Source organism: Rhinoderma darwinii, chromosome 3 (assembly GCF_050947455.1).
Source record: "Rhinoderma darwinii isolate aRhiDar2 chromosome 3, aRhiDar2.hap1, whole genome shotgun sequence".
Classification (NCBI taxonomy): Eukaryota; Metazoa; Chordata; class Amphibia; order Anura; family Rhinodermatidae; genus Rhinoderma; species Rhinoderma darwinii.
Window position 1 is genome coordinate 276,850,749 of NC_134689.1, and position 23,578 is coordinate 276,874,326.

At 47.0% G+C, this 23,578-nt stretch overlaps 1 protein-coding gene across 2 annotated transcripts in view; it reads right to left on the reverse strand.

The window, feature by feature from the left end:
• TEX9 (testis expressed 9) overlaps positions 1-8,636 on the reverse strand; it is a 44,593-nt gene extending 35,957 nt beyond the window's left edge. For both annotated transcript variants that reach the window (XM_075855209.1, XM_075855210.1), the window contains exons 1-2: positions 8,552-8,636; positions 8,210-8,301 (exon numbers count right to left, since the gene is read on the reverse strand). In XM_075855209.1, coding sequence (XP_075711324.1) covers positions 8,210-8,301; positions 8,552-8,590 — 131 coding nt within the window. In that variant the 5' untranslated portion in view covers positions 8,591-8,636. The remainder of the gene's footprint in view (positions 1-8,209; positions 8,302-8,551) is intronic.
• Between the last annotated feature and the right edge of the window lie 14,942 nt (positions 8,637-23,578).

Sequence of the window (23,578 nt, forward strand, 5' to 3'; positions counted from 1 at the left end):
AGTTAGGAGGGAGGCTTTTGTGACTAATAGGTATGTAGAGGGAGAACAATGGACACCATTTTTTAAGGACATTCCGAAGGGGTGATAACGGTGTGGCAATACTATATTTAAGTACAAGAAGTTTTTGCTGAAATCGCGGTACAACTGGATAAAAAAAAAAAACACAAGTAATAGCAACCGCTGCATCCAACTGATTTTAGGGGGAGGGGGCTACCTTTCTCACCCCATCGGCACACCGGTGATGCTATCGCGGGGTGCCAATGGTTTCTATGGCAGCTGGGGACCTAACAAAGGCCCCCAAGGTCTGCCTCTAGTTAATGCCTGTTAGAGGCATGGCCTAACATATACCGGTCAGTTTTACAGTGTATTATAAAAGAGATCAAAATATTGCATAGTAAAGTCCCCTAGTGGGACTAAAAATAAGTTCCAAAAAAGTTTAATAAAGTCTGTAATAAATAAATAAAAATCCCAAGTAAAAAAAAATTAAAAACCCACTTTTCCTCCCCCTTACAAAATACTTTAATATGAATAAAACAAAAAAGTTTTTAAAAAAATTGTATCACCGCGTCCGTAACGACCCCAAGTATAAAACTATTGCATTTTTTAACACGCACAGTGAACGCCGATAAAAAATAAAATAAAAAACAATGCCAGAATTGCTGTTTTCTATTCATCCTGCCTTTAAAAAAAAAAAGCCCTCATACAGCTATGTCAGCAGAAAAAAAAAAAAACTGTTACGGCTCTTACAATATGGCGAGACAAAAACAAATAATTTAGGATAAAAAGGGTTTTTAATGTATAAAAGTAAAAAAATAAAAAAAAAAATAGAATATATATATATATATATATATATATATAAAGTTGATATGGGCACAATCGTAACGACCCGCTAAATAAAGTTATTATGTTATTTATACAACACGGTAAACGGTGTAAATTTAAGACACAAAAAATTGTGCCAAACTTTCAGGGTTTTTTTCCTATTATCCCACCAAAAAGTTAATCAATAAATTAGAAGTACCCCAAAATCGCATTATTAAAAAATACAACTTGTCCCACAAAAAACATGTCCTTATACAGCTATGTTGATGGAACAATTGAAAAAAAGTTAGAGCTGTTTGAAAGTGACAATGTAAAAACTTTAAAAATTGCTTGGTCATTAAAGGGGTTGAAAATTCACTGAAGTGATAAATGAGTAAAATGTATACTTTTTATTTCATAGCTATCTAAAAACAGGGGTACAATCACCACTGTGAAAAGCCCAACCGTGTATTTAAAAACGTATTAAACACAATACTCCCAGTCCTAGTTCGTTTGCGAACCCTTAATGACTGGGTATGTAAACAGAGATATCAAAATATGGAATCAGCGTATAACATTGGTAAAGCAGTGGTTTGGACTCTCGTTCACACAGGAGCCTGCGTTAACCGCACCAGATTCTCCCAATGTACAGATGCACAACAATGCCACTGCCCCCTACGCAAAATTCCCTCACTTCACCCGACCCTACGCGTTTCTATACTTATCATCAGGGGTCTGTCAGTCTGGCCAGGATGCCAGCGATATATCTTCAGCAGCAGATATTCTACTGCACAACACGGACGCATGCACGCATAGATGTCAGCGGCATGCTTCACTCTGGGACTCTGAGTCACTATGAACTGAATACTCCGCCCCCTGGCTCCGGCAGCATACATCAAACAGCCAATCACACTGGCCCAGCACATCCATGATGCTAAACCATGTGACTCCCGGCTGTGGTGGGGGTATGGTAATGCATTCCTAGTCCCAGTGTAGTCACTTGTAATATATCAATCAATAAGTAGTAGGTATGGCAATTGAGTCCAGGAGTGTGTCAAATGTTTTAAGTGAGGTTTACAATTACGTCGTTCTTCTATCCATATATTATGTATTTTCAGGGTAGGTGCTCCTATCGTGGTAGTCCAATTGCGGCCCTGAGCTGATCCGCAACATATATCCAACCTTATAATGTTATACTCCATCCTTGAATAGCATGAGGCTTTGTGTAGTAAATAGATACTTCTACAGCCTCCCATTGAGTCTGCATGCTCTGTGTTGTTTACATTGTTACTTCCGGGTATGTCAGCTGACAGCCGGGAGTCACCTGGTTTAGCATCATGGATGTGCTGGGCCAGTGTGATTGGCTGTTTGATGTATGCTGCCGGAGCCAGGGGGCGGAGTATTCAGTTCATAGTGACTCAGAGTCCCAGAGTGAAGCATGCCGCTGACATCTATGCGTGCATGCGTCCGTGTTGTGCAGTAGAATATCTGCTGCTGAAGATATATCGCTGGCATCCTGGCCAGACTGACAGACCCCTGATGATAAGTATAGAAACGCGTAGGGTCGGGTGAAGTGAGGGAATTTTGCGTAGGGGGCAGTGGCATTGTTGTGCATCTGTACATTGGGAGAATCTGGTGCGGTTAACGCAGGCTCCTGTGTGAACGAGGGTCCAAACCACTGCTTTACCAATGTTATACGCTGATTCCATATTTTGATATCTCTGTTTACATACCCAGTCATTAAGGGTTCGCAAACGAACTAGGACTGGGAGTATTCTGTTTAATACGTTTTTAAATACACGGTTGGGCTTTTCACAGTGGTGATTGTACCCCTGTTTTTAGATCGCTATGAAATAAAAATTATACATTTTACTCATTTATCACTTCAGTGAATTTTCAAATGTTCATATTTGTGGGAGCACAATATATATCGTTAAAATACAGTGAATTATCATTAAAGGGGTTGGCCAAGAATAATTTTTTTTCAAAAAAGTGTCCCCCAGCCTTGGTTTGCCTTCAGTAAACCCCCTACTAACCTTCTAACCAGTTTCACCTCAATCGTCACTGCTGCTCTGTTTGTTTACATCCCTTGTTTCTGTTCCTGGCTATTTCCGGTCTTGTACCCACCATACCCATGATCCCTTGCTGCATCTGAGGAGACAGCTTGCATCCCCCCCTTCCTCCAATATTTGCATACTGCCACGCCCCTTTATGTTCACAGGGTCATTCCCTGCTCTAATTACAGTCACCCAGCTTCCTCCCTGCACTGTCCTAAACATCCACTAAAGGGTATGTTCACACGGCCTATTTTCGCCCAAACGCCTCCAAACATCTGCCCATTGATCTCAATGGGAAAAACGTTGTTCTGTTCCGACGGGCCCGTTTTTTTACACGGCTGTTATGAAAAACGGCCGCGTAAAAAAACGGACGCGAAAAAGAAGTGCATGTCACTTCTTGGGACGTTTTTGGAGCCGTTTTTCATAGACTCTATTGAAAACCGCTCCAAAAACTGCCATAAAATACACAGCGAAAATTGCGAGTGGCTTAAAAAACGTCTGAAAATCAGGAGCTGTTTTCCCTTGAACCCTCTGTAGATCATGCCACAGTGGGAAAGCCTCTGACATCTACAAAGGGCAGAGTCCCGAAGCAGAGCCTATACTAGCACTCTGCTCTGGGACTCTGGCTCTGGGGAAGCCCCTGACATCACTGTTCATGTATGGACAGGGATGTTAAGGATTCCCTCAGAGTCGCAGTCCCAGAGCAGAGCGCAAGTATAGGCTCTGCTCTGGGACTCCTGGGAAGTACCTGACATCACTGTCCATACCGTATATGGACAGTGATGTCAGGGGCTACCCCGCATGTTTGAGACCCCTGGGCTAATAGATAAAAAAGGGATGCAGCAAGAGGAGGCAGGTGCAGTGAATATAGAGGAAGAGGGAGCCTGGTGGTTGAGATAAGCGGAGGAGGGGAACGTTTTAGTGGAGAGACAAGGCGGCCAGGAAGTGCGGGAATTACAAGTATGGAGGAAGAGGCGTGGACGACGAGATAATAGGAGGGGGCGTGTACTAGCAGAGACTATGCTCCATGTCTTTTATCAGCCAGCACTTCCGGCTATTCACAGGCACGGTGCGCCATCAACTACATTTCCAAGTAGTGGGACCAGAGGTGGAGTTCTGAAGAGCTCATGAAACATCTGCCCAGCCCCCTACCTGTAAACTTAGTTGCTGACGCGCCGTGCCTCTAAATAGACGGAAGCGCTGGCTGAGCATAGACATGGAACGGCACAGGAAATGAAAAATGTACTCTAGGTGCGGTCACATAACCACTAATCAGAACTAAGCAACGCTGCCACAGATAAGACATTATATTACAAAGTTAATTACGTATGTCCCATTAAGTTAAAATATAAATAAAATGTATTCCTGGACAACCCCTTTAACCCCTTCCCCCTGCTTGCATTCTGGGCCCTAATGACCATGCCATTTTTTTAATTTTTCCATCGTCACATTCGAAGAGCTATAACTTTTTTATTTTTGTGTCGACAAAGCTGTATAAGGTCTTGTTTTTTGCAGGACAAGTTGTACTTTTTAATAGCACCATTTTGGGGTACATATAATTTATTAATTAGCTTTTATTACCTTTTTTTTGGGGGGGGCGGGGCATGGAAGAATACCTGAAATTTCGCCACTCTTTTTGGCATCCTAAATCTACGTAGTTTACCGTGTGGTATAAATAACACAAGTTATTTGTTTTTGTGTCTCCATATTTGAAGAGCCATAACTTTTTTATTGTTCCGCCGATGCAGTTGTATGAGGGCTTTTTTTTTGCGGGAAGACTTGTAGTTTTTATTGGTACCATTTTGGAGTAGATGCGACTTTTTGATCACTTTTTATCAAATTTTTTTTAAAGTCAGGATTAACAGAAAACAGCAATTTTTCCATTGTTTTTTTTTTACGGCGTTCACCGTGCGGGTTAAATAATGTAACAGCTTTATAGTCGGGGTCGTTATGGTCGCGGCAATACTAAATATGTGTAACTTTTTTGCTTTATTGTGGTTTTTTTTTTAATAGTAAATCATTTTGTAATGGGAAAAAGTGGGTTTTTCATATTTTTTTTTAAATTAACTTTATTCAACTTTTTTTTACTAGTCCCACTAGGGGACATTAAAATGCGATTTTTATAATACACTGCAATACTGCCTCTCCGTTTAAAACGGACAGGCATCTGCTAGGACATGCCTCCGGCATGACCTAGCAGGCATTTACTACGGGCAGACCTGGAGGCCTTTATTAGGCCACCTGCTGCCATCGGAGACACAGACACTCGGCGATCTTATCGCCTGGTGTCGGTGGGATGAGAGGGTGCTCCCTCCCTCTCTCCAAAACCACTCAGATGCGGTGCATCTGAAGGGTTAAACAGGTGAGATCCATACGAATATCGATCTCACACGTTCGAGCAGGGATGCCCCCAGCCCTCAGCTACCTCTGGCAGCCGAGAGCAGGGACATTAATCAGCTCCCTGCTCTGTTTACTTTATTCTGATGCAGCGCCGTGAAACGGCTATTGCATAAGAATAAAGCCCACTAATGACTGCCATGAAAAGGCTTATCGGCGGTCATTAAGGGGTTAAGGTTTAAAATACCTTCGGGGTTAAGATGTACATCGGAAGAACTCCCGAAGTAAACGCTATACATGTCCATAGAGCTCCATTAGCCTGACTGAGGCCAGGAGTTCTCTGGCCGTGGATTCCAGCACTGGAGAAGCCCCTGACGTCACTGTCCATATATGCGAATACAGGCAGATACAGTTCTTAAAGGGGACCTGTCACCAGCATTTCACCTATTAAACCAGTAATATCTGGTGGTAGTGGGTGAAAAATAATTTCCATATAACCTATAATTGTCTTCTTTGTCGGCTCTGTAGCTTTAGTATTCAGCTTTTTAGTGTTCCCACACCGTATGCTAATGAGCAGAAAATAGTCAAATCTTCCTTTGAAAAGAGTCATATCTTCATTCCTCAAGTCTTTCCGAGTTTACCTCGCCTCCTTACATTTGATTGACAGCTCATCGCCTTCCCCCAGCACACAAAATCCTGCGCTTGTGCATTGATGTCCTCTTCTGGTGTGTGCGCACAACAGGACACCGGATTATTACGATAAAAGGCGGAAAATGTTTGTAGACCGTTATTTACAGTCGGAGGAGGAGTTTAGGAGGGGGAACAATGGCAATTAACTTTTTGATTGCAGCGGCCAGTGAGGGATAAGTAAAGTTCAATAGGTGAAATGCTGGTGACAGTTTCCTTTTAATTAACAGTTGGAGTGCTGTAGTTTCTGGTTTTGTATTTTAAGCCTACAGAAGCGTGCTAGCCCCCTGCTGCCCACTTTATAAATTTTGTAAGATAGGCACTGGTGTATCCTCTTTGATCTAAAAAAATGTATTTACCTACTTTTATAAAATTATTTTACAGAGAAGGACCATGTGGAAAATTCTAAAGTATAAGGCTGGATTCACACGAGCACATTACGTCCGTAATGGACGGAACGTATTTTGGCCACTAATCCCGGACCGAACACACTGCAGGGAGCCGGGCTCCTAGCATCATAGTTATGTACGACACTAGGATTCCCTGCCTCGTGCAGGACAACTGTCCCGTACTGTACTCATGTTTTCAGTACAGGACAGTAGTTCCACGGAGAGGCAGGGACTCCTAGCATCGTACATAACTATGATGCTAGGAGCCCGGCTCCCTGCAGTGTGTTCGGTCCGGGACTTGCGGCCGAAATACGTTCCGTCCATTACGGACGTAATGTGCTCGTGTGAATCCAGCCTAAGCCCCGTCCTCAAATGCTCTGGCCACACCTCATAATTTCTCTCTTACTACTCCATAACAGAGGAAGACGCGAAAAAATAAGACGACTCTTCACTCTTGTGCAGTCCTTCCACTGCTAGCAAGTGTCATGTGAGAAGAACCATGAACGACCCCCTCACATGATAGGATATGTTCACATTTGCGTTATGGCTTCCGTTCATAATGGAAACCACCACGTTCTGCCGGATCAGCATATCGCTGGTATCCCAGACACACTGATGAAATACAATATGGTCCATAGAATTCCTGTGTGGTTTCTATCATTTAGACAAAAATAGCAGCGCTATTCTTCCCGTCAAATTTCCTGTGGCTGGCGACAGAGGCTCCAAACATAGCCTCTGACGCCAGTGTGGAGGTCGCAGTCCTGGAGGCCTCTGCTCATTTCAGAAGACTCCTGGATACTACAGGTAAGAATGCAGGGTTTACATTGATCCCTCGATGATATCTCGCTGACCAAAATCTAAGCACTATTCACATCACCTTTATGGTCTACGTATGAAGGATACATTTTGTTAGCAAAATATAGGTATCCAAATGTATCCGGAGACGTACCTGTATGTTACTAAACGTATGACAAAAAAAATAGTGGCCAAAAAAAAAACAAAAAAACACTCAAAACGAGTGCTCCAGGTTTTTTTTGCCTCCCATTGATGTTGATGGGAGGTCAGAGACATGAGCCGCTCAGAGACAGAATGCCGCTTTTTTTTCCCCATGAGCAGCCAAAAGCCGCCCTGGGAAAAGAAGGGGGCGATTTGGGCCGTTTCAGCACTAATGTCAAAGTTGTTCGAACTGACCCTAAATGTAAGCAGTCAGCGGTTAGGCCCATACCATGCTCAACCACTACATTTGGCGTACATGTTTGATCACTGCATCCCAACTCTATGCAACTGTATGCAGTAAATATTTTTTTCTGTCATCCTGTTAAAATAAAAAGCACTTTTCAATAAGGTAAAAAAAAATAAACAAAGATATTCTACAAACAATGTTCACACGCACTGTTTTCAGACGTAATTCGGGCGTTTTACGCCTCGAATTACACCTGAAAAGACGGCTCCATTACGCCTACAAACATCTGCCGATTGCTTTCAATGGGTTTTACGGTGTTCTGTTCCCACGAGGTGTAATTTTACGCGTCGCTGTCAAAGGACGGCGCGTAAAAAGACGCCCGCGAAAAAAGTGCATATCACTTCTTGGGACGTTTTTAGAGCTATTTTTCATTGACTCCATTGAAAAACAGCTCCAATAATGTCCATAAAATACACAGCGAAAAACGCGAGTACTTGCAAAAACATCTGAAATCCAGGAGCTGTTTTCGCCTGAAAACAGCTCCGTATTTTCAGACGTTTTTGGTCACTGCGTGTGAACATACCCTAAGAAGACACTCTTATAAATCGACAGTAGAACTCCATGGGATGGTTGGACGTATAATTCGGGAAATACACCAAACATAGTCAAAACTCCATGTGAATAGAGCCTTACAATCAATTGTACATTTTAGGGACTGCTGCCTTGTCACATATATAGTGCAACAACATGCATACTTGTATTCTTCTTCCTTTGCCAGCAGGTTATCTCGTGTGGTCTTCTTCACTGTGCCAGCTGCAAGAGGTTCAACTGCTTTGTTTTTCTTTACCTAAAATAATACGATTTTAAATAATAACAATTAAATAGCAATATATATATATACACTAATGACACTACCTCGCTACATCTAAACCTGTAGTAAGTGAAATATGCGGCAGACGTCATATTCTCAGCGGTGGGCATCTGACTGCTGCAACTGCAGAGATCAATGATCTATGTATGGAGACTGCCAGCTGGGCACAGAACATGAACTGACTGCGCATCAGCCGTCATCTTCTATAAGCAGATTTTTCCTTTACCTTGCTGGACACAGCCGCAGATCTTCGGGTCTCCGCCATTGTCTGGGTTTCTGGTTACATTTAGGCGCCGGCGTTCTGTTGCTAAGCAACCAACAATTAAAGTATCGCGAGAGACCGGCACACAGCGGTTGATCACGTGGCCTGGTTTTTGCCGCGCTATCTAGAGTAGTGTCATGTTGTATCCGTGTTCTCCTCAACTTGTCAATTAAAGTAACAAGTGTGTGTGAATGTAGCCTAATAAATGCCGATATATTGGCATAAGGTATGAGGATTTTAAAAACAACTGTGAAAAAGGAGGATAATGATAAAGTAATAAAGAAATTATATATGTTACAAAATAATTGGGATGTGTTTTATGCAACAATCGTTTTTGCATCAAATAGGAATAATAATTGCTCTTATAATAAATATTAGGGTATGTGCACACGACAACGCCAAATACGTCTGAAATTACGGAGCTGTTTTCAGGAGAAAACAGCTCCTGAATTTCAGACGTTTTTGCATGTACTCTCGTTTTTCGCTGCGTCTTTTACGGACGTAATTGGAGCTGGTTTTCATTGGAGTCAATGAAAAACGGCTCCAATTACGTCCCAAGATGTGTCTTGCACTTCTTTGACGCGGCTGTAAGGGTATGTTCACACAGCCTATTTACGGACGTAATTTGGGCGTTTTAACTCCCGAATTACGTCCGAAATTACGGCTTGAAAGTGTTGACAAACATCTGCCCATTGAAAGCAATGGGCTGCCGTTTGTCTGTTCACACGAGGCGTATATTTGCGCGTCGCTGTCAAAAGACGGCGCGTAAATAGACGCCCGCGCCAAAGAAGTGTCATGTCACTTCTTCAGACGTAAATGGAGCCGTTTTCCATGGAAAACCAGCTCCAGTTACGTCCGTAATGGACGCGGCGCTCAAGCGCCTGCACATGCCGTTACGGCTGAAATGACGGGGCTGTTTTCTCCTGAAAACAGCCCCGTAATTTCAGCCGTTACGGACACTGCCGTGTAAACATACCCTAATTTTACGCGCCGTCTTTTGACAGTGATGCGTAAAATGACAGCTCGTCTGCACAGAACATCGGCAAACCCATTGCAAGCAATGGGCAGATGTTTGCTGACGTAACGGAGCCGTCTTTTCAGTCGTAATTCGAGGCGTAAAACGCCTCCATTACGTCTGAAAAGAGGTCGTGTGCACATACCCTAAAAATAAAGCACTTACTAAAACGTTCAATGATTCCCTGATCACCCAAACAGAAGAGCGTTCGTGTGAAGTTTGTGGGTGGTCAGAAAGCTGTGACGTGCACCCAAATAAAAAACGCTATGTATGAAACCACACTCGGCCTTAGGGGGGATTCACACGAACGTGTATTCGCGCGCCACGCACAGACCAATACAAGTCTATGGGGCAGTACAGACAGTCCGTGCTTTTTGCGCAGCGTTTGTCAGCTGCGCAAAAAGCGCGACATGTTCAATATCTCCGCGTATTTCGCGCATCACGCACCCATTGAAGTCAATGGGTGCGTGAAAACCACGCAGGTCGCACGGAAGCACTTCCGTGCGAACCGACTGAAACAGCGCACCAGCTGTCAAAAGGATGAATGTAAACAGAAAAGCACCACGTGCTTTTCTGTTTCCAAACATCCAAACGGAGTGTCTTTGAGATGAGCGAACCCGGACAACCGAACCGAACTTCACCGGGTTCGGCCGAACTCGTTTTGGCCGAACCCGGCAAAAAAAATTCCGGTACGCGACGTCAGGAGATAGTCACTGTCCAGGGTGCTGAAAGAGTTAAACTGTTTCAGCACCCTAGACAGTGACTTCCGATCCCAATATACATGAACCTGTAAAAAAAAAAACGAAGTTCTGACTTAGGGGGGATTCACACGAGCGTGTATTCGGTCCGTGCGGGCCGCGTGGTTTTCACGCGGCACGCATGGACCAATACAAGTCTATGGGGCAGTACAGACAGTCCGTGCTTTTTGCGCAGCGTTTGTCTGCTGCGCAAAATGCGCGACAGGTTCAATAACTCTGCGTATTTCGCGCATCACGCACCCATTGAAGTCAATGGGTGCGTGAAAATCACGCGCACCACACGGAAGCACTTCCGTGGGACGAGCGTGATTCGCGCAACAGCAGTGAAAAGGATGAATGAAAACCGAAAAGCACCACGTGCTTTTCTGTTTCCGAACATCCAAACGGAGTGTCTTTGCGTACCGAACTTCACCGGGTTCGGCCAAACTCGTTTTGGCCGATCCCGGCAAAAAAATTATCGGTACGCGACGTCAGGAGATAGTCACTGTCCATGGTGCTGAAAGAGTTAAACTGTTTCAGCACCATGGACAGTGACTTGCGATCCCAAAATACATTAACCTGTAAAAAAAACCCGAAGTTCTAACTTACCGATTACTCCTGTCTCCTTCCTGCAGTCCGACCTCCCGGGATGACACTTCAGTTCAAGTGACAGCTCCAGCCAATCACAGGCCAAGCACAGGCTGCAGCCAATCACAGGCTGCAGCGGTCACTTGGACTGCTGCGTCATCCAGGGAGGTGGGGCCCGATGTCAAGAGAGGCGCGTCACCAAGGACGCGTCACCAAGGACGCGTCACCAAGGCAACGGCCGGGAAGTTCTCGGTAAGTAGGAACTTTATCTTTTTTTTGTACAGGTTTTTCGCTGTTGTGTTCGGCATTCACTGTCGAGGGTGCTGAAAGATTTAGCTCTTTCAGCACCTTGGACAGTGACGGGCGTTGACAAGCCTCATCTCTATGATGCCGGCTGCGCGAAAATCACGCAGCCGCGCATCAGACACGCATGACACACGCAGCTGTCAAATGTTTTTTGCGCTCGCAAAACGCTGCGTTGTTTGCGCGCGCAAAAACGCAACGTTCGTGTGAATCTCCCCTTACCGATAACTCCCGGCTTCTTCCTCCAGTCTGACCTCCCGGGATGACAATTCAGTCCAAGTGACAGCTCCAGCCAATCACAGGCCAAGCACAGGCTGCAGCGGTCACATGGACTGCCGCGTCATCCAGGGAGGTGGGGCCCGATGTCAAGAGAGGCGCGTCACCAATGACGCGTCACCAAGGCAACGGCCGGGAGGGAAGTTCTCGGTAAGTACGAACTTTTTCTTTTTTTTTAACAGGTTGCTGTATATTGTGTTCGGCATTCACTGTCGAGGGTGCTGAAAGAGTTACTGCCGATCAGTTAGCTCTTTCAGCACCTTGGACAGTGACGGGCGTCGACTAGCCACATCTCTATGATAGCGGCTGCGTGAAAATCACGCAGCCGCGCATCATACACGGATGACACACGCAGCTGTCAAGTAGTTTTTGCGCGAGCAAAACGCCGCGTTGTTTGCGCGCGCAAAAACGCAACGTTCGTCTGAATCTGCCCTTATTCACAGGACCATAAAAAAGAACTTCCGTATTGTATTACGAACTGAAAACTAAGTTGTAATTGTGCGTATTTTCTTCCGTATTGAGTTCTGTAAGCATGTCCGTATTACGGAGGTTTGTTTGTATTAGATCCATGTTAGTTCCGTGCTGGATCCATTTTTTTACATTTGTAAATACAAAATCATCAAGATTAAAATCCTCTATTGTTCCAACTGTAAAACGGATCTGAATCGCATGTTTTTTCTTCACCGTTTTCTGGATGCGATTATTTTGTGTCTTCATTGAATTCTATGGACAATTCTGAGCCACAAATCAGCGTCCGATGATGCATGCTGTGTATTGATTCCTTGCAGCGTCCGGCTCTGCGTGTCTCCCTGCACAAAATCCTTCATGTCAATTAAACCATTTAATATCATAGGGCTTGTTGTAGACTGGGATATCACATGACATAAAAAACAGTCATGTGAATAAGCCCTTAAGCCCCATGCACACGACCGTAAAAATTCTCCATAATTGCGGACACATAATTGGGTATGTGCACACGTAGTGTTTTCAGCCATATTTCGGGGCGTTTACGCCACTTCTTGAGCCGTTTTTGGAGCCGTTTTTCATCGACTCTATAGAAAAACAGCTCCAAAAACGGGCGTAAGAAACGCTGCAAAAAATACGAGTGGCTTAAAAAATTTCTGAAAATCAGGAGCAGTTTTCCCTTGAAAACAGCTCCATATTTTCAGACGTTTTTTATTTTGCGTGTGCACTTACCCTTAGGGCTGATTCAGACGAACGTGATTTGCGTCTGTGCCGGCCGCGTGGTTTTCACGCGGCTCGCGCGGACCTAGAGAAGTCTATGGGGAAGTGCAGACAGTCCGTGAGTTTTGCGCAGCGTTAGTCCGCTGCGTAAAACTCGCGACATGTTCTATGTGTCGGCGTTTTTTGCGCATCACGCACCCATTGAAGTCAATGGGTGCGTGAAAATCACGCATGCCCCACGGAAGCACTTCCGTGGGACAAGCGTTATTCGCGCAATAACAGTGAAACAATGAATGTAAACAGAAAAGCACGCAGCCGCGCATCCATATGAACAGGGCACACGGAGCTGTCAAGTGCCTTTTGCGCACGCAAAACGCTGCATTTTTTGCGTGCGCAAATACGTCACGTTCGTCTGAATCAGCCCTTAGGCTACGTTGCGTAACTTGATGCAAAAAAATTCACATCTAAACCGTAGATAAATGCATGTCATTCCGCAGGTAAAATCCACATCTAAACCGTAGATAAATGCATGTCATTCCGCAGGTAAAATCCACATCTAAACCGTAGATAAATGCATGTCATTCCGCAGGTAAAATCCACATCTAAACCGTAGATAAATGCATGTCATTCCGCAGGTAAAATCCACATCTAAACCATAGATAAATGCATGTCATTCCGCAGGTAAAATCCACATCTAAACCGTAGATAAATGCATGTCATTCCGCAGGTAAAATCCACATCTAAACCGTAGATAAATGCATGTCATTCCGCAGGTAAAATCCACATCTAAACCATAGATAAATGCATGTCATTCCGCAGGTAAAATCCACATCTAAACCGTAGATAAATGCATGTCATTCCGCAGGTAAAATCCACATCTAAACCGTAGATAAATGCATGTCATTCCGCAGGTAAAATCCACACATTTTGTTAATGCATTTTTTTTTTCTTTTTTTTTTTGCATTTTTAGATAATACTACTATTTTGTTTTTTTATAAACTTGTCAGATACTGAGACAGAAACGCAATATAAATTGACATGCTGCCGATTTTAAGATCCTCACCGCAGGTCAATTTATGTGAGAAAAAATCCACAACGTGTAGAGGAGATTACTTGAAGTCTCATTAATTTTGTGGTGCTTTATGACAAAAACAGATTTGCCACAGGAATTCCGTGCAGCATATCGGCACGTAATACGCATTGTGTTCATGTGGGCTTATGCCTCGTTCACACAGTGCAGATTTGCTGCAGATTTTGCATGCATTTTTTTTTAGCCAAAGCCAGAATTGGATCCAGGAAAGCAGACCTATAAGGCTTTCCTCTATATTTCTTTTGCTTAGGCTCCGTTCCAGGTTTTGGCTTGAAAAACACATGCAAAATCTGCACTGTGTGAACAAGGCCTTATTCACACAAACGTGTATTACGTCCGTGCTACACGTGTGGAAATCACGCGCGTCGCACAGACTTAGGTAAGTCAATGGGGCCGTTCTGACATGTCGTGATTTTCACGCAGCGTATGTCCGCAGCGTAAAACTTACGACATGTCCTATACTTGCCCGTGTTTCGCGCAGCGCGCACCCATTGAAGTCAATTGGTTTGTGCAAATCGCACACGGAAGCACTTCCGGGTGACGCGCGTGATTCGCGCTACAGTTCTTAAAGAAGTGAAGGGAAACATAAAAGCCCCTCCTTCTTTCGTCAAACATAAAAACAGAGTGTCATAATGATGCCGGCTGCGCGAAAATCACGCAGCCGCGCACCATATGCAGATGCCACACTGAACTTTTGCGCGCGCAAAACGCATCGTTTTTTGTGCCCGCAAAACCATACCTCCCAACTTGTGAATTCGGAAAAGGGAGACATTTTAAGCCACGCCCCTAACCACGCCCAATATCCCGCATAAACACATCAAATCACGACCAGATCCTTTTGCAAATAACGCGCTCACATTCTCATTGCGGATCTCTGGACTGTCTGCATATCACAGATATTATGGATCCGGTTATGTCGTCTTTGTGTCACTTTTCCTATCTTGGGTATGAGGGTATGTTCACACGGCAGCGTCCGTAACGGCCGAAATTACGGGGATGTTTTCAGGAGGAAACATCCCCGTAATTAAAGCCGTAACGGCATGTGCAGGCGCTTGAACGCCGCGTCCATTACGGACGTAATTGGCGCTGCTTTTCATTGGAGTCAATGAATAACGACTACAATTACGCCCAAAGAAGTGACAGGTCACTTCTTTGACGCGGGCGTCTATTTACGCGCCGTCATTTGACAGCGGCGCGTAAATATACGCCTCGTGTGAACAGACAAACGCTTTGCTTTCAATGGGCAGATGTTTGTCAACGCTATCGAGGCGCATTTTTCGGACGTAATTCGGGGCAAAAATGGCCGAATTACGTCCGTAATTAGAGCTTGTGAACATACCCTAACATTTGCTCGTCGCGGAAGCAGCAGCTGCAGGACAAACTAAAAGGCTGAGAACAATGAAAGTCAAGAGGGAGACCCTGTGGTTGATGACTTTTCAGTTGACAGGTAGCAGAGTTACATGATGGGGATTTTTTTTTCCAGTTGTGTAACTCTGCTACCGGTCAATGGAAAAATCATCCACCAGAGCCCCCCTGTAGATCGCTCCACACACAGCCACCCTGTAGATCGCTCCACACACAGCCCCCCTGTAGATTGCTCCACACACAACCCCCCTGTACATAGTGCCACACACAGCCCCATGTAGATAGCTCCACACACAGCCCCCCTGTAGATAGCTCCACACACAGCCCCCTGTAGATTGCTCCACACACAGCCCCCCTGTACATAGCGCCAGACACAGCCCCCCTGTACATAGCGCCAGACACAGCCTCCCTGTAAATAGCTCCACACACAGCCCCCCTGTACATAGCGCCACACACAGGCCCCTGTACATAGCTCCACACACAGCCACCCCTGTAGATAGCGCCACACACAGCCCCCCTGTAGATCGCTCCACACACAGCCCCCCTGTACATAGCGCCAGACACAGCCCCCCTGTACATAGCGCCAGACACAGCCCCCCTTTACATAGCGCCAGACACAGCCCCCCTGTAGATAGCTCCACACACATCCCCCTTGTAGATAGCTCCACACATAGCCCCCCTGTAGATAGAGCCACACACAGCCCCCATGTACATAGCGCCAGAAACAGCCCCCCTGTAGATTGCTCCACACAGTCCCCCTGTACATAGCGCCAGACTCAGCCCCCCCGTAGATAGCTCCAGATACAGCCCCCCCCCCTGTAGATAGCTCCACACATAGCCCCCCCGTAGATAGCTCCACACACAGCCCCCCTGTAGATTTCTCCACACAGCCCCCTGTAGATAGCTCCCTGTAGGTAGCGCAACACAACCCCCTTATAAGAGGTAGCCGGCTCTACTGCTGCCACTCTCTGCTCTGCTTTCACTCACCGTCAGAAGAAGGCAGGAGTCTTGCGGCGGCATTCTCACTGGTGTCGATGCCGACCCGGGATTGGACCAGTCCAGTCACCTGACCGGTGAGGTCAGATGACAGGTCAGGTGACTGGACTAGTCCACTCCCGTGCCGGCATCGATCCCAGTGAGAACACCGCCGCAAGACTCCTGCCTTCTTTTGATCGCTGCTGCAGTCGTCTGGCATGCAGTGCGCCTGTCAGCAGCGATCAACTGTTTTGATACAGCTGCAGCGCCCAGCGGGACATTTTGCAGACCGCATGGGACGGCGGGACAGCAGTGAGAAACCGGGATTGTCCTGCCGGATCCGGGACGGTTGGGAGGTATGGCAAAACGGACACGTTCGTGTGAATAAGGCCTTACAGTGAGGGCGGATTTACACGAACGTGTAATACGTCCATGCAACGCGCGTGCTTTTCACTCGTGTCGCACGGACCTATGCTAGTCTATGGGGCAGTGCAGACTGTCAGTGATTTTTGCGCAGCGTGAGTCCGCTGCGTAAAACTCACGACAGGTCCTATATTTCTGCGTTTTTCGCGCATCACGCACCCATTGAAGTCAATGGGTGCGTGAAAATCACACGCACCACACGGAAGCACTTCCGTGGGACGCGCGTGATTCGCGCAACAGCAGTCAAAAGTATGTTTGCAAACAGAAAAGCACCACGTGCTTTTCGGTTTACAAACATCCAATCAGAGTGTCATAATGATGGCGGCTGCGCGAAAAGCATGCAGCCGCGCATTCTATGTGATGACACACGGAGCTGTTAAGTGCCTTTTGCGCACGCAAAACACAGCATTTTTTGCGTGCGCAAAACGCACACGCTTGTGTAAATCCACCTTGAGTGAGACCTAGTTTGTCCCTGCAGGGATTCTTGCATCATTTGAATAGCAATAAATAGATTCCTAGTCTCCTGTCTATCTACCTCCAATTAAACTGCCTGACTAAACGACCCTTTTTTGACCCAATCTTTTTGCACCAGTGACTTCCCCCTGCCCTGGAGACACCAGAGGACTCTGACCATTGCTACAGGCTCCTATAGTAAGTGCTCCGCCATCTCCATCCCTTCAGGTCCCAGACCCATTTCTCTCCCAACCCCTCCGATTTTGTATGTTTTGCATGTGATTTAACAATCACTACAAAACATTGCCATTTTTCCTGCGAAAATAGCAGCAAAAAAAGAACACAATTCTGAAGAAACAACGTTATGTAAATATACCCTAAGGCTATGTTCACACGGGGTCTTTTGCCGAGTTTTTTGACGCGGAAACCGCGTCGCAAAACTCGGCAGAAACGGCCCGAGAACGCCTCCCATTGATTTCAATGGGAGGCGTCGGCGTCTTTTTCCCGCGAGCAGTAAAACTGCCTCGCGGGAAAAAGAAGCGACATGCCCTATCTTCGGGCGCTTCCGCCTCCGACCTCCCATTGACTTCAATGGGAGGCAGGAGAAAGCGTATATCTCGCTGTTTTATGCCCGCGGGCGAAAAACTGCGCGATAATTGCTGTTCACACGGAGTATTTTGGGGGAGGAATATCTGCCTCAAAATTCCGTTTGGAACTTTGAGGCAGATATTCCTCCCCCAAAATACTCCGTGTGAACATAGCCTAAGGCCATGTTCACACTCTGAGGATTGTGTCGGGATCAGTGGCGTAACTACCGCCGTAGCAGCCGTAGCGGCTGCTATGGGGCCCGTGGAATGAGGGGGCCCGTGTCGCTCGCCGGCACGGGTCCCCAGCATGGCCGGAGGCTCCGCTAGCTGCCGCTATGGCTGCTACAGTGCGACGCCTCTTAACACTACGGCAGAGCAGGGAGGTATCTCTCCGCTCTGCCATTAAACATAAGACATGTATCCCCAATCCACAGGATAGGGGATACATGTGTGATCGCTGGCATTCATAGGGAGAACGGGCGACTGAAAGTCCCCTAAAGTTCTCCATCACAAACCTCGGACTTCCGGGGTCTGTGTCGGCAGCTCCGTAGAAATGAATGGAGCGCTGGTCGCGCTTGTGCGCATGCGTGACCAGCGCTCCTTTCATTTTTATTGAGCTGCGCAGACGCCGGAAGTCAGAGGTTAGTCATGGAGAACTTCAGGGGACTTTCGGTCCCCCGTTCTCCCTATCACTGCCAGCGATCACACATGTATCCCCTGTCCTGTGGACAGGGGATACATGTCTTTTGTAGGACACACTGTATGTCGCATTTTTTTTGGGGGCTGGGGTCGCTGTATGGCGTTCCCTACAGTGGGGGGCCTGTATGGCGTTCCCTACAGTGGGGGGCCTGTATGGCGTTCCCTACAGTGGGGGGCCTGTATGGCGTTCCCTACAGTGGGGGGCCTGTATGGCGTTCCCTACAGGGGGGGGCTGTGTGGCGTTCCCTACAGAGGGGGGGGGCTGTGTGCCGTTCCCTACAGAGGGGGGCTGTGTGGCGTTCCCTACAGGGGGGGGCTGTGTGGCTTTCCCTGCAGGGGGCTGTGTAGCGTTCCCTGCAGGGGGGCTGTATGGCGTTCCCTGCAGGGGGGGCTGTATGGCGTTCCCTGCGGGGGGGCTGTATGGCGTTCCCTGCGGGGGGCTGTATGGTGTTCCCTACAGGGGGGCTGTATGGCGTTCTCTACAGTCGGGGCTGTATGACGTTAGCGCCATGCAGCCCCCCCTGTAGATCATGCCATACAGTCCCCCTGTAGATAATGCCATACAGCCCCCCTGTAGGGAACACCATACAGTCCCCCCCTGTAGGGAACACCATACAGTCCCCCCTGTAAATAACGCCATACAGCCCCCCCTGCATGGAACGCCATACAGACCCCCCTGTAGATAACTCCATACAGTCCCACCTGTAGATAACGCCATACAGTCCCCCTGTAGATAACGCCATACAGTCCCCCCCTGTAGATAACGCCATACAGTCCCCCTGTAGATAACGCCATACAGTCCCCCCTGTAGATAACGCCATACAGTCCCCCCTGTAGATAACGCCATACAGTCCCCCCTGTAGATAACGCCATACAGTCCCCCTGTAGATAACGCCATACAGTCCCCCCCTGTAGATAACGCCATACAGTCCCCCTGTAGATAACGCCATACAGTCCCCCCTGTAGATAACGCCATACAGCCCCCTCTGTAGATAGCGCCATACAGCCCCCTCTGTAGATATCTACAAAGGGGGCTGTATGGCGTTATCTACAGGAGGGCTGTATGGCGTTCTCAAAAGGGGGGTTTGTAAAAAAGGCACTATCTACAAGGGGGAGGGTTGTGTGACACCCAGGGGAGGGGGGGCCCCCAGTCAAAAGTTTGCTATGGGGCCCAGTCTTTCCTAGTTACGCCCCTGATTTAACCCCTTCAGGTTGAAGTAAACTTTGCACAAGAATCACTTTTTCGTTTTTGCCTCCCCAAATTTCACCAATAAATTATGCAATTCCGCAATTTTTTTTTAAGACTTTCATTGTTCATCACAAATAGCATTTTAACTTTCTTGTATTGGCTTTTACAGTTATACATTAGTAGATAACGCACGACCTATTTTCAGGCGTAATATGCCTCGATTTACGCCTGAAAATACGGCTCCAATACATGGGCAGACATCTGCCCATTCATTTGAATGGGTTTGCCGACGTACTGTGCCGACGACCTGTAATTTACGCGTCGTCGTTTGACAGCTGTCAAACGACGACGTGTAAAATGACTGCCTCGTCAAAAGTGCAGGACACTTCTTTGGACGTAATTTGAGCCGTTTTTCACTGAATTCAATGAAGAACAGCTTTAAATTACGGCCGTCAATGACGCCTCGCAAAATGCGAGGACGAGCAATTACGTCTGAAATTACGGAGCTGTTTTCTCCTGAAAATAGCTCCGAAATTTCAGACGTAAATACAGTTTACGTGTGCACATACCCCAAGAGTGTTGTGCTTGTTTTTAGCCGTTTAATGTCTTTCTCTAAACATTTTTTGATAGGGGTGCCCTGAGGAAATTTTTATTTTTCCAGTAGTGCCTCGAGTCTGAAAACGTTGGGAAACGCTGTATTAGGCTACAGGATCACCCCGGACAATGCAAGTGTCTAGTCGTGGAGCAGCTCAGTTCATCGTGGGAACGGGGCATAGGTGAGTATAACTTTTTTTTTTGGGAGCACGGTCTACAAGGGGGAGTTGGGGGGGCTGTATAGCGCGATCTACAAGGGGGAGGTGGGGGTATGTATGGCACTGTCTACAAGGTGGTGGTGGTGGGATATAGCACTAACTAAACGAAGGCTGTATGGCACTATCTACAGGGGGGCTGCGTGTGGCAGGAAGTGGAGGGGGGCATTATACTGTGTGGAGGCACTACAGGGGGCAATATACTTGGTGTGGCACTTAGGGGGCATAATACTGTGTGGGCACAATTAGAGGACAAAATACTGTGTCCTTGAAGGGGTTATAATAATTTATTATTATACGGTATGGGGAGAACTAAAGGGGCATTATACATTTTTTATGGAACATTTCTTTATGATGAGGGTGGGGCGCCGAAAGATAATTTTGCACGGGGCGCAAACTATCCTAAGTCCGCCCTGTCACTACCCACCACAGGTTTGAAGGCTATATAAACCTTTGAATGTGGTTCTTGTTTTACCAGTATGATTGGTGCTACTTTGTAAATACTTTTTATTAAAAATTATTTTTACTTTATGAGATACAGCTGCTTTGTATCCTGTATACAGAGCAGCTGTATTATGCACTGAAACCTTTATCTGTCAGGTCAGCGGGACTGACGGGTTCATTGTCAGCGGGTCCTGCGTGTCCCTGTTCATAATTTAGATTTGATCGATAAGAGGTGGATCCTGACCTGCCGACACTGAACCCGTCAGTCCCCCGGACCTGACGGATACAGGTCTCAGCGCATGATACAGCTGCTCTGTATACAGGATACAAAGCAGCTGTATCTCCAAAAGTAAAAATTATTTTTAATAAAAAGTATTTACAAAGTTTCATAACACACACTAATAAACTTTGTTATATATATATGTATATATATATATATATATATATATATATATATATATATATATAAAAAAGTGTACATAGCCTTTAAGATCTCTCCCCCTCCCCCAGGTATCCTCTCCTTTCTCTACCTCTCCCAGGGGCGTAACTAGGAAAGACTGGGCCCCATAGCAAACTTTTGACTGGGGCCCCCCCTCTGCTGGGTATCACACAACCCCCCCCCCCTTGTAGATAGTGCCTCCCTATAGATTCCACCACACAGCGCCCCCCTATAGATAGCACCATACACAGCCCCCTGTAGATAACGCCATACAGACCCCCTCTGTAGATAACGCCATACAGACCCCCCCCAAAAAAAAAAACGGCCTATAGTTTGTCCTACAAAAGACATGCATCCCCTATCCACAGGATAGGGGATACATGTGTGATCGCTGGCAGTGATAAGGAGAACGGGGGACCGAAAGTCCCCCGAAGTTCTCCATGACTAACCTCGGACTTCTGGCGTCTGCGCAGTTCAATAAAAATGAAAGGAGCACTGGTCACGCATGCGCACAAGCGTGACCGGCGCTCCATTCATTTCTACGGAGCTGCCGACACAGACCCCGGAAGTCCGAGGTTTGTCATGGAGAACTTAGAGGGGACTTTTGGTCCCCCGTTCTCCTCATCGCTGGGCGTCCCAGCGATCCCACATGTATCCCCTATCCTGTGGATAGGGGATGCATGTCTTTTGTAGGAACAACCCCATCAGTGGCGTCGCGCTGTAGCGGCAATAGCGGCTGCTAGCGGAGCCTGCGGCCATGGGAGGGGGCCATGCCGGCGGGTGCCACGGGCCCCCTCATGCTGCAGGCCCCGTAGAAGTCGCTACGGCTGCTATAGCGGTAGTTACGCCACTGCGTATAGGTTTGTACGGTGTAAAACTACAGCTCCCAGCATGGCCGGAACAATGGTAAGGATATGCTGGGAGATGCGGTTTCACAAAAAAAAAATCATACCACCCATCATCTCGCTGCAGATCATACAGTGACTACAATACTGATTAGAGGCAGAATAAACATTTACATTAAGTGACTCACCGGTGACGTCTCAGATTCTAGTTCTTTTCTTCTCCCTCCGGTTCAGACATCTATGATGGATTTCTCCCGGCCATGACCCATTTCTGCAGTTTTCCGTTTAGATGTCTTCAGCTTCTCACTTTTAAAACATTTCTGCACCTATAAACAAAGTTAAAATTCTCAACACATCTGAATATAACTGTCACACAGAAGCCCCTGTAGATAGTGCCCACATATGGACTCCAGAGCTGCAAGGCAATAGTGCTAACCACTGAGCCACCGTGCTGCCCTACATATAGCTTCCCCTATAGTTAGTGCTCCACGTATAGCCCACCTCTGTAGATAGTGTCTAACATATAGCTCCCCCTGTATATAGTGTCCCACATATAGCCCACCCCTGTAGACTGTGCACTACATATAGCCACCCTGTTGCTAGTGCCCCACAGTTAACCCACCCCTGTATATAGTGTCCCACACATAGCCCACCCCTATAGAAAGTACCCTAAAAAATAGCTCCCCTATAGATAGTGCTCTACATATAGCCCACCCTTGTATAGTGTCTCACATATACTGCCCCACATATAGACCCCCCTGTAGATAGTGGCCCACATCCAGACCTCCCCTGTAGCTAGTGCCCCACATATAGACCCCCCCCCTGTATATAGTGGCCCACATATAGAGCCCCCTGTATATAATGACCCACATATAGAGCCCCCTGTATATAGTGGCCCACACCCCCACATATAGACCCCCCTGTAGCTACTGCCCCACATATAGACCCCCCTGTAGCTACTGCCCCACATATAGACCCCCCTGTAGCTACTGCCCCACATATAGACCCCCCTGTAGCTACTGCCCCACATATAGACCACCTATATATAATAGCCCACATAAAGACGACCCCCCCCCCCATTATAGATAATGCCATTCACATTTTTGAGGGGAAAAAAAATAAACTTGGCATACTCACATGATCCCGTTCCCACACTGTTCACTGGCGATGCAGACATGCTCTCTTCTGAGCATGTCTGCAGGAGCTGAACGAGCGTCCTCCAATGCCGCTGATTGGCGGGGCAGAATGACTTGCCCCGCCAATCAGCACCTTCCAAGCATGGAAGCGGCGCGATGATGTCATCGCGCCGCTCGCAATCAGTGTCATTGTAAGGCACTGGATGGTCAGGCACGGAACATGCCCGGCCATTCAGTGCTAATACATGTATTTGGCTGCCGCTAGCACTGGGGCCCCCTCCGGTGCTAGCGACACCTACAGGCATGATGAGAGGGCCTGTGTAAGGCTCGGCGGCGCGGGCCCCACAGTAGCGGCGCTACCGCTGTAGTAGCCATAACGGCTGCTAGCGGCGCCACCGGGCATTTGGGTGGGCGTGTCGGCTGGCGGCACGGG